General features: G+C 41.0%; 1 protein-coding gene across 1 annotated transcript; it reads right to left on the bottom strand.

The window, feature by feature from the left end:
- Positions 1-11367: 11367 nt before the first annotated feature.
- Positions 11368-12274, bottom strand: LOC104249013 (transcription factor PRE3-like). Its single transcript, XM_009805376.2, has 2 exons — positions 11996-12274; positions 11368-11523 (listed from the first exon to the last, which is right to left on the bottom strand). The coding sequence occupies exons 1-2, from the start codon at positions 12125-12127 to the stop codon at positions 11374-11376; spliced, it is 282 nt and encodes a 93-aa protein (XP_009803678.1). The 5' UTR covers positions 12128-12274; the 3' UTR covers positions 11368-11373.
- Positions 12275-12555: the final 281 nt, after the last annotated feature.

Below are 12555 nucleotides of genomic sequence, written 5' to 3'. Positions count from 1 at the left end.
CAAGTGGGTCATAGAGTTGAGTGAGCACGATATAACCTATCAGTCATGAACATCGATAAAGTCGCAGGTTCTTGCTAACTTTAGTGCAAAGATAACATACGAGCTTAAGAAGGAAACCGCCACTACCCCTACCGAAGTACGCAACCTGTGGGTCTTGTACACCGATGTCGCATCTAACGCATCTGGATCTGGACTGGGACTCGTGCTCGAGGTCCCAACAGGCGAAGTGATTCGCCAATCCATATGATGCCCTGATATAACTAATAACGAGGTCGAGTATGAGGCCGTAATTACAGGGTTGAAACTAGCACTTAAATACAGAGCACGATAAGTCATCCTTCAATGTGACTCGCAATTCGTTGTCAATCAGGTCACAGGGACTTTCCAAAATAAGGAGTAGCGGCTACAGAAATATCAGACCAAGATTTGCAAACTATTACCCGAGTTTGACGAATGCCAGCTCGATCAAATACCTCGAGCATAGAATATTGAAGCAGATGGCCTCGCTAAATTGGTTGCGGCCACCAAAAGCATAACCGAAGAGGGGGCGTGGTCACTCTCCTCCATTCATCGCTAGACCGAATCGAGGTACACTCTATAAACCTGACTTGGTACTGGCGCAATCGTATTATTTCATACTTGTAGGATGGAGTGCTCCCACCCGATAAAAAAGAATCCAAGAAGCTTCGAATGCGAGCGACTAGGTACAATGTCGTCGATAACGATTTGTACAAAAGAATATTTGGTGGACCTCTAGCAAAGTGCTTAAAGCCAAGTCAAACATGGCGTGTCCTCGAAGAAGTACACGAGGGCCACTGCGGAGCTCACACCGGCAACCGAGCTCTCGTCAGATGCCTCATACGGGCACGCTACTATTAGCCCATAATGAAGAAGGAAGTTGTTGATTTTGCCAAAAGGTGAAAGCAATGCCAAAGATACGCCCCCATGATTTACCAAGCGGGCAAATATCTTCATTTAGTCACTTCGCCATGGTTTTTCATCAAGTGGGGAATGGACATCGTTGGAACCCTCCCAGCAAGATGAGGTAATGTACAATTCCTTCTAGTTTTAACTAACTATTTCTCCAAATGGGTAGAATCAGGTGCATTCGCCCAAATATGAGAACAAGAAGTAATCATGTTCATATGGAGAAACATCATATGCCGCTTCGGCATCCCCAAAGAAATCAGTTGCGACAACGGTCATCGGTTTACTGGAAAAAGGACCGCCGAGTTCCTCAAAAAATGGCACATCAAAAGAGTACTCTCCACGCCATATCACCCCGCAGGCAATGGTCAGGCAGAATCCTCCAACAAAACAATATTGAATATCATGAAAAAGAAACTCAAAAACGCCAAGGGACTGTGGACGAAAGTGCTACCACAAGTTTTATGGGCATATCGCACCTCGCCAAAGACAAGCATAGGGAAAACACAATACTTACTAGTATATGGGACTGATGGAATGATACCAGTCGAGGTCGGGGAGCCCATCTTGAGATACTCAAATGAAAGCGGGCAAGGCAACGACGAGAATAGAAGGCAAGACCTCAATGAAGCCGAAGAGCAAAGAGACATGGCCTACATAAGAATGATAACTCAAAAACAACAGGCAGAACAGTACTACAACAAGAAAGACAAAATCAGGCCACTCAAAGTTGGGGATTATGTACTCAAAGCCAAAACACAAGCAATCAAAGACCTACGAGAAGGCAAACTGGAAACCAATTGGGATGGACCATATAAAATCACGGCGTCAGCAAGCAAAAGGTCATTCCAACTGGAAACATTGGAAGGAAAATGACTACCAAACAATTGGAACGTCGCCCACCTCAAATACTTTAACTTCTAAGAATAGACATCTCCCGAGTCGTATTCTTTTTTCCTGTCACGACCCAAAATCCGAACCCGGTCGTGATGGCGCCTCTCGTGAGGACAAGGCCAGCCAATCAACAAAATAGTACATCTCTTTATAATTACTTAGCAGGAATAAGTCTAAATCATGGGCAATATAATCTTAAATGCGAAATAAACATGATAGAACAAGGAAAACCCTCCCAACTCAGCCCGAAATCGGGGTGTCACAAGTCATGAGCTACTACAGAGTTTACTAATATTTTACAAAGTCTGTAATAATCATAAATAACAAAGATAAGGGAGAAAATGGGGATGCGGACGTCAACAGCTACCTCGTTACTCCTAGTCACCGCCTGGTCTGGAAAGAATCAGTGCTCAGGAGCGAACTCAGCTCTGCCTGTATCTGCACACATGGTGCAGGGAGTAATGTGAGTACTCCGACCCAGTGAGTAATAAAAATAAATAACGATTGAAAACATGAAATCTCATAACGGCACAATATAGTGCTATCCCAAGCAGTAAAATCAGTTATACAGTAAAATAGTGAGTATCAGATAATTCTTCTTTTAAAACAGTAAAGACAAATAATTTCCACAAAAAGGATAAATCAAAAGCTTGCCCCTCGGGCTCAATATGTAAATCTCAGTATAGTATCAGCCCCTCGGGCTCACTCCCAACTCACCAACACACAACATCAGCCCCTCGGGTTCACTCCCAACTCACCACACACAAGCAACGGCCTCTCGGGCCCACTCCCAACTCACCTGGGTACCCTGCGCTCACTGGGGGTGTGTACAGACTCCGAAGGGGCTCCTACAGCCCAAGCGGAATATCAATAGGCCTGAAAGCCTTCACACATCACACACGAGGCCTGAAAGCCTCCTCACATCACTCAACATATCCTCACGTATGGCCCTCGGCCTCAACCAGTCCAGAAAATAATCATAAGCCTCTTGGGCATCAGTAAAACAATAGTGCTCAGCTCAACAGCATTATAAATATCATTAAATCTCTAGTTGAGTATAAATGTAGCTGAGTTCACAAAACAATATAATTCAAATGGACTGAGTTCAAATAATATTTCAATTCGTGAGGAAAATAGTGATGAAAATTCACAAAAGATTTCAGATAATTGGCACGAAGCTCAAATATGGAAATAAGCCCAATCATAGTGAAAAACAATAAATCTTTATCAATTACGCGGTAAAAATATCAACTGGGATGGACCAAGTCACAATTCCCAATAGTAAATGACCTCGCGCTCATCATACAACGCGTGTCTCATCTCAACATAGTAGTATGTTGTGCAATCCGGGGTTTCAAACCCTCAGTGCATCATTTAAAATCAGTACTCACCTCAAGACGGTCCAATGTCTACTCCGCTATGCCCTTGCCTCTCGAATTTACCTCTTCGCGCGTCGAATCTGGTCAAAACCATAACGAATACATTACAATAGGCTAAGGGAATATAACCCAATCGAAAAGACTCGAAAAATATCGAAATTCACGAAATTTGCAAAACCCGAGCCCTGGGCCCACTTCTCGAAAAATTACGAAAGTCACATCACCGGATTCCTCGTCTCTCAACGAGTTCGTACATATAAAATTTACCAAAATCAGAGTTCAAATGACCCCTCAAATCTTCAAATCTTATTTTCAAATCCCTAAGCCTAAATCTTCAATTTACTCCTAAAAAACATGTAATCTAGTCGGATTATTCGATGATAATTCAATATTATGGAGTAAAAATAATCACAAGTGACTTACCTCAAGATTTTCCAAGATTTCTTGCTAAAAATTGCCCAAAATTCGAGCTTGGAAGTCAAAAAAATGACCAAACTCGGACTGCTGGACATTAAATCTGTCCAGAAACTTTCGGTACTCTTCACGCGAGGGCACTGTTCATGCGCGTGAGGCCACTGTTCACTGTTCACCCGCGCGGTTACTGTTCACGCGCGGGTATTGTTCACTGCTACAGAAAATACAGCAACTTTTAAGAAATTTGCAGCACAACCATTTTTCACTAAAATGGCTCTAACTCCATCATACGAACTCGGAATAAGACGATTCTTGTTCCTATGAGTCACAAATAATAATACGAACATAACCTTTTAATAGAAACTCAATTCGGAGATCGTTTGCCCAGTTCAATACCCATTTCGCTCGTTAAACAATTAACTCACATTTCACGTCAAAAACCCAATCGCGACTTGATGAAATTAAACCAAAATTTCCAGATCAGTCCTATAATTCATGATTTAAATTCTGGAAGTCTCGAAATCAAATTTGGATCTCTAGAACTAAAAATGAACCTTTAGATCATTACATTTATGCTCAAAACGGCAAAAATCTTCCAAAAATGACCCGTTGGGCATCCGAAACACACCCGAGGCCCCCGGGACCCCGACCAATAATACCAACCAGTCCCAAAATACATTACGGACTTGCTCGAGGCCTCAAATCACATCAAACAACGCTAAAATCATGAATCAACCTACAATCCAAGTTTTATGAACTTTAGAATTTCCAACTTCTATTTTTGTTGCCGAAACCTATCAAATCACGTCCGATTGACTTCAAATTTTGCACACAAGTCCAAAATGACATAACGAAGCTATAGAAATTCTCAGAATTCCATTCCGACTATCGATCAAAATTTCACCTATCAACCGGAAATCGCCAAAATACTAACTTCGCCAAAATGAGCTAATTTCTTCACCGGACCTCCAAAATTAATTCCGATTGCGCTCCTAGGCCTTAAATCATCCCCCGAAACTAACCGAATCATCGGAATTCAATTCCTAGCCCTCTAACTCACAAGTCAACGTCTGATTGACTTTTCCAAACTTATTTTTCCTTAAAGAGACTAATTGTCCCATTTCATACCAAACTCGATCCGAATTGACTCAAATTCACCAAGTACACATATTGAAACATGAATAAGCATTTAACAGGGAATACGGGATGAAAATACAGGAAACGACGGTTCGAGTCGTTACATTTTCTTACTCGAGTTTTGTCCCAATTGGGTTTTCTCGGGGAGGTTTTTAAGAGGCAACGAAGGGAGCGTCTCAGAGTTTTTGGTATAAATTCATTGCTCGACCTAGGGCTGAGCATAATTTGGTAAATACCGAATTGCCGTACCGAAACTGAAAATTTTGGTATTTGGTATACGGTATTTTGGTATTTGGTTTAAGTTTTAAAAAAATGGTATTAGGTATGGTATTTGGTATTTTAAGATAAAATACCGAAATACCGATACCGTACCGAAATATATATTATATTACACAAAACACATATTATCAATTATAACATAAATAGAAAAATCTAAAATTTTACTTTCCTTTATTCTCAAAGTTCATCAATTAACTCTAAACAAGTAACAAGACATTTCTAATGATAAAATATTCTTTTATGTACATTTTTCTCTATTTGGGTCGATATTTGCTAGTTTTGGACAAAACATTTGTCAATAAACATTTTTAGTTTTATATTTTTGAGTACTTTAATTTGTTTACATTCTACCTTATTTGAATCGGTTAAAGAGTCATACATTTGACGTCGTTCTAATAAACTCACATCCGACCTCGTTCCAATTTATTCACATTTGACCTCCCTCGAATTTATTTACATTCAACCTTGTGCGGATCATTTAAAGAGTCAGACATTCAACCTCGTTCTAATAGACCCACATTCGACCTCGCTCGAATTTATTCACATTTGACCTCGCTCGAATTTATTTACATTCAGCCTCGTTCGAATCGTTGAAAGAGTCAGGCATTCGACCTCGATTCGAATAGGCTCACATTCGACCTCGCTCAAATTTATTCACATTCGACCTCACTCGAATTTATTTACATTCGACCTCGTTCGAATCGTTTAAAGAGTTAGACATTTGATCTCATTCTAATAGACTCACACTCGACCTCGCTCGAATTTATTTACATTCGGCCTCGTTCAAATCGTTGAAAGATTCAGACATTCGACCTCGTTCGAATAGACTCACATTTGACCTCGCTCGAATTTATTCACATTCGACCTCGCTCGAATTTATTTACATTCGACCTCGTTCGAATCATTTAAAGTCAGACATTCGACCTTGTTCGAATAGACTCACATTCGACCTCGCTTGAATTTATCTACATTCGACCTCGTTTAAATCATTTAAAGAGTCACACATTTGACCTCGTTCAAATAGACTCGCATTCAATCTCGCTCAAAATAACCGACGAAGAAAAAGGAAAAACATACGAACAAAAAATAAAAGGAGCCAAAACATACAACCAAAAGACAATAGCCATTCCATTCCAAAATAGAATATCTTACAAAGGGACAAAAAGACCCCCCCCTCCTCCGAAAAAAAGAGAGAAAAAAAACTAAGTACAATAAAATCACACTACATCATCACGCTGCATCATCCCCGCCTGAGCCATCATCACCTTCGCCATCCGGCCCAGCAGCACCATCTCCACATTCGCCAGCGCCATCAGCGTACTCATCATCGTACCAAGGATTGAATGCAAACCCTTCCAAGTCCTCTTCATCATCGTCGTTCCCCGACGTAGCGGGGTCATAACCACATGCAAGCCTGGCATCACGTGCCTTAGCACGGGCATCTTCGAAGTTGGCATCAGGAACCTTCCCCGCCGCCATCAAACTTCTATATATTCCTAGCTTCGCCTCAACATGGATCCACATCTCGTACAAATCACGAGGAACATCGAGAAAAGCGGAAGCACGAGAGGAAGAGGGTCGAACCAACAACTGTGCCTTCTCAGCCTCGAGGGCGGCGACCTGCTCACTTAGGATCTCAACTTCTTTCTCAAGACCACCAATCCGCTCATCAAGACGCGTCTCACTCAGCACAGCCGTCTCCGCATCGTTTGCACCCTCAGACCAAAGGAGTCGAATAGACATCTCTAATGTTGCCGCCTTTGCCACAACCGCTACCTAAGCCTCATCGGACCTCACCAATTCGGCCACTTTCTCAGTCAACTCACTACTCAAATCGGTAACTCTAATCGAGCTTTTCTAAATCTCAACCCGCAAGGTCATCACATGCACTTGAAGGTCGACGCATTCGGCCACGACCCCCTTGCCACCTCGAGCTCTTCGTCCTTGGCCCTGAGCATCCCCTCGAGATCACTGCATCTACTGATAGTTTGCACAAGCTCCTCGTCCTTTTGATTCAACTCCTCCCTAAGGGACTGGGAGTTACCACCTGCTCTAAACTGTACACGCATCTCACGGGACTTGTCACGATAATGGACATACTTCGCAGGCATCTTCTGAAAAACAACCTTCCGCCTCTCTTCTCAGAGGGCACTCTCAATTTCCAAAATGAAAGTCTGAAAAAGAAAAAGAGAGTAAGAAGAAGACCAGTAAAAAGAAGAAAAAGATGCCAGTTGCAGAAATAATATGAAAACTTACCCTCAAAGCCATCCCGGATATGCCCAGTGACAAGTCGGAATCCCGAAGCGCATGAAGAGTCCTGTTTTCGGCGATAGAGCAAATATGAGCAAAGGAGGGAAAAATGCTCATCGTATCCTCCAACAAATTGCAGTCCAAAGGAATTAGGATCGAGTGAGAGGATCCATCCGTTCTAACCTCCACGCACGTAAGCCCTTCATCGAATATCCTCACCTCCTCAGGATCGACATCGGAGCCAGACTCGTAATCTTCTATGACACTCTATTTGCCTTCTCCTCAGCCGACGGGGGAACGTTTGCCTGCCTTGATGTTGAGGACCACTTTGAGTGATCACAATAGCTTCCGGTCGCTCCCCTTCCTCCACGAAGGTGATCTCTACGTCTGAAGGAGGCACGGTCTCCATATCCAAGGCCATACCACCCCCCGGCTTGGCCGTAGACAACTCAGGACCACTCCCCACCGACTCCTTTCTAACCACTCTCCTATCAGCCTCTACCCTTCGCCTTTTTAGCGGAGCCTTTCCGTCTTTGCCTTGGTCTAACTCATCGACCAAGTGAAACACCATAGAAGGCGAAATTTCATCAAGTGTGGTAGTGACATGGTGACTAGGACCATGTGAGGCCGGGGTCCGAGGAATACCAGCGGCTTGAGCAGGTTCACATGCAGCTACAGCAAGTACGGGCTCGGCCGAGATACCCAACTGACAAAAATCAGGCGTAGGAGCCCTCGCCCTCCTTGAAGCCCTCCGACCTTTAAACAAAGAAAGATAAATAAGAGAAGATAGAAACGGCGATATAAAGGTCAACAATCAAAGTCAAAGGTAACTATCCGGCCGCAGGTCAATGGCCAAACCTCTCATTGAAGTGCGACCACTCACGAATCCCCACAGTGTGAGGCAAAACCTGACTCACCTAATCGCGGATGTCAACGATTGGTGAAGGAGGTTCGCGCTCGGCTACAAAAATAAAAGGAGAACGATAAGATTACCTAAAATAAACAACGAAGTCATTTGGAAGGAAAACACTTACGAGCAAAGTTCCACTCCTTGGGGAATCCGTTGGGGTTCGATACCATGTGCTCAGTCTTTACGTAGAAGAAATTTCCCAAAAACAATGATTAGTTTTATCGTCCATCTTCACCACCAACCCCTTGGTCCCATGGTGGCGCATATGAATCATCGTACCTCTATGAAAACTTGGGGCGGAGAGGTGAAGTAGATAGCTGAGAGAAATACCACTGTTGGACAGCTCCGCATACTTGATAAGCATGAGGAATAGCTTGTATATGTATAGAGAGAGCTTAGCCGGGCACACGTTGTAAAAACGGCAAAAATCCTCCACCAAGGAAGGAAGGGGAAGTGTGTAGCCGACGGCGAATGGGTACGTGTAAAATGTGCAGTACCCCGAGCGTTGTATTTGCACTACATCACTACTAGCGGGAATGATTTAAACGTGGGCTGGGATTCTTCACTTAGCCCTAAATGCAGCAATCGCCACCGCATCCATCGCAGAAATGAAAGGTTCAGTTCACTCTCAGGTAGGTTCTTGAAGTCTGACCTAGCCTTCCCGAAACGTGGGATTATCTTATCCACAGTGGGGAAGTTTTCATCTTCTACCGTGGTTGTTCCTTCCTCATAAGGAGTTGCGTCCATAGCCAGCGTCACAAGATCAGAGGAAGCATTGGTCATTTTCCTGATTGTATGTGAAAAGGAGATACTAAGATGAAGGAAATGACAATAGCAAAGGAAATAGAAGGGAGAAAGAAAACACAGAAGCTGAAAACTCGAAGAAGAAAAGAAATGCTTTAAAGATTCTAAAAATGCAACAATTCAAATGAGGAGTGCCTACCCCTATTTATAAGAATATGGGCACCCCAATCGAGAAATCCCAAACGCCGCCTCTTTAATTTCGAAATGAAAGAGGTGCGGGAAACGATATAATGTATGGGGAACATGCGTCATAATGACGCATGATGGAATGATGTCATTTCAAACTGACGTAACAGCCAGGTGTGGCTCTTGAAGCGCCACATCACCACCTCGCCAAAAAAGGGTCACTCTTCGTTCAATGTGCTCAGACTTCTCAAAATTCCAACTGGCGACATCAGCTCACCGAGCTCGCCCAAAAGCAACCCCGACGGGTGGAGGGACTAACTGTATGGGTCAATATCTAATCGAAGAAACCTCGCCTGAAATAGGAAAATCCAGAATCAATTAGGACGAGGTCATACTTAAGAAGCAACATTGGCGAGCCGAGCAGTGAATGCCGAGGTCGAGCAACCAGATCGGCCAAACGGCTAATTTAGCAATAAGAAATTTCTAAATAATATTCGGAGGAATATTCTCTGTATTTGTACTTTCAGTAGGTAAGGGGAATGTCCCATATAAATAGGGAAAGAGAGAGAGAAAGAAAGGGATCAAATTATTATTGATCTTGATAAGCTCTCTCTAGAGAAGTTGACTTCCAAATAACTACAAACATTATCTTTATACAATATTCGATTTGTTGTGTTGTTCCAAGCTTTTCCACACTAGGTCCGATAAAGTGTTTGATGCTCACATGTTTGGCCATCTTACATCATCGTCAGAAAGAGAATCATCCACCTCATGACACATTTGGGTGAATTTATTCTCTTTATTTACAGCCATTACCATTCATCATATTTATTGCTTGTCTTTATTCTATCATTTATTCACAAGAATATCATTAAACCACGTTTTTGCCTTAAATAGCTTTAAATGCGATTTCTAGGTTGTTATTTCCCACCAATCTTGAATTTAGAACTTATTATATTTAATTAGAATTTACCTATTATCATTCACTTAGTTAGTTTAACAAAAAAGTTTAAGACTTTTTGGTCAAGCACTTACGTTGAATATAATTGGAATAATAATTTCCAGTTTGTAATTATCTTCTTTCATGGTTCGCGACAACTTAAGAACTATACTGTATCAAAATATGCTTACTCAGGCACCCTATTTATCAGTTTTTAGCTATGAATGGATCTCAGGCAAAGCTTCTTCATGATTAATTAGTTTCGCATGTCGAAATTTGCAAAGGTTCTAAGTTATTCTTAGTTTTTCTTATGAGTATATCATTTGCCCACAGGAGGCTTCATTTTTCATAATCAATTAATGGTTCTATCAACCCCTTCTAATCAAATTTCACGTTGTGTAAGGTCCATTAAAGAAAGGTATTCTCCTATTTAAATTTTTCCTTTCTAAACCACTCGGGACCTGATTCAAGACCACTCATTAAGAATGGTTTGAACTGTGTACTTTTTTCTTCTACGGAAGACACGTATTGCTTTGAATCTGGAGCGGATAACTTTGTTAGCTAGTATATATAGCCTAGTACCCCCTTTTTCCACATCCTCCTTTCATTTATTCATCTTTTACTATCGGTAAATTCTATATATTAGATATTCAAGATATAATGCTCAATATGCATTAATAGGCCTTTATTATCCTTAATTGGTTGGCTGTGCAATGGTGGTAGTTTGCTTCATATGTATATATAATATAACTGTAGCCAGTTACCTCTTAGTCTCAGTGGAAGATAAACTTGATTACTTGTCGGACGAATTTCATAGTGATACACAAATTAATGAGTTATCATACAGAAGTATCGAAATTAATTCAGTAACTAGAATAGATGACTATACATAAATTATACTTATATATTAAACAAACTACAAACCACCGAAATTAATATGAATTCCGACTATATATTCCCAAACAACATACCTATACTTGTGAAAATTTCTAGAAACTCCCAACTCAACCAATTACCCATATTTCCAACCCATTATCCAAATATTTCACCCGTTATGATCACCCAAAGTAACATCATTCCATTAGAGACAATGAGAATCAAAATGCTCTTCTTTTTATTGCACACAACTTAAACTGATCGAAGAAATTAAAGATCTTAGATACTCCTACTACGTAAGGATTTTCTAGTAGTCAACAAAATTACTAAGGAGAGTGTGTGAGGAAAATCCTAGAAGAATAATTTAAAATGCAAAAACAAAATATGAAGGAACCAGAAATTTAAAAAAAAAAGGGGGGGGGGGGGGAAGATATGGTCTATTGCAAGAGTAGGCTTCTAATAAGTGCAGCTTGGGCGGTGTCTGAAGTGGCCAAGAGTTGAGATAAGCGCTCACTAAGATCATCAACCTCTCTGTGCAAGCCTCTTATGTAGTTGCATGTGTCTTGTAACACCCTTGCTGATGAAACCTGCGCCAATTACAAATAAAAGAACATTAATTCATATCAAAAGTATTGTATGTTTTAATTTATTAAACATAAATTGTACTGTGTAATAGTAAGATTATATATTTAGAGTCAACCTATATATGTAGAGAAAAAGTGTAGTAAGTTCAATGAATCAAGGGACAAAAGGAGAAACCAAGAACTTAAAACCTAGGAAAGGTCATCGGGACCACTGGGACTTATAACTTCTTAATTTATCTTGTACTAGGATTAACTAATATAGGTAATCATATATAAAGACTATAGCTTGTACTAGGTTCTTCCTTCTTTATACTACATGCACCTCGTATATACGCCATTATAACAAAAAAGATCAAAATTAATACAATAAATCCTTGTTATCTGGTCTTTCCCCGGACCATGTGCATAGCGAGAGCTTAATGCACCGGACTGAGTTTTTTTTTTTTCAAAGGGAGCTAAACATACAAGTACGTACCTTGTCAGAGGACCTATTACGAAGCTCAGGAAGAAGGTCCTGCAACTTGGAAACAAGATCATTTATCTGGTCTTCAGATATCCTTGAAGAAACTCCTGAATGTCTTGAGCGTGATGATCTTCTGCTTGACATTTTTCAAACACTTTCTAAAATATGTTTCTGAAAAAATATTAATACAGCTAGTGATGATATAGGGCAGTTTGAGTCTTGAGTGTGCAATGCGGAGAACAACCTTATGGAGATCGAGTGAGAAAATATAATGGTGCTTTAATATGGAGAAGATGAATTAATTAAAGAGGAATGAAAGAGATCAAGACTAATGCATAAGAACACAAATAGTGAAGAAGACAATTGCATTGGAGAAAGAAGTGGGCTTAGTTTGTCTTTAAATAGGGTTTTGGGAGATAGAAGAAAATATCAACTTTCGGGAGATATCCCCTTCTACATGAAATTCTTAATTCCTTGAGTTGCCAATTAATTAGACCAGATCTCAAATGGGCTTTACAACGAGCTTTCATCTCCTACCCACCCTCCCATCGGAGTAGGGTGCACCACTGTTC

This window comes from Nicotiana sylvestris, chromosome 3 (assembly GCF_000393655.2).
Source record: "Nicotiana sylvestris chromosome 3, ASM39365v2, whole genome shotgun sequence".
Classification (NCBI taxonomy): Eukaryota; Viridiplantae; Streptophyta; class Magnoliopsida; order Solanales; family Solanaceae; genus Nicotiana; species Nicotiana sylvestris.
The sequence above is the reverse complement of the archived record's forward strand: the minus strand, read 5'-3'. Positions and strand labels throughout refer to the sequence as shown.

What these genes read in the sequence shown, in the direction of transcription:
- LOC104249013 (XM_009805376.2), bottom strand. Translation starts at nt 12,127, where the DNA reads ATGTCAAGCAGAAGATCATCACGCTCAAGACATTCAGGAGTTTCTTCA. An exon ending in GTAATAGGTCCTCTGACAAG is followed by an intron (nt 11,524 to 11,995) that starts GTACGTACTTGT and finishes TAATTGGCGCAG; the next exon opens with GTTTCATCAGCAAGGGTGTT.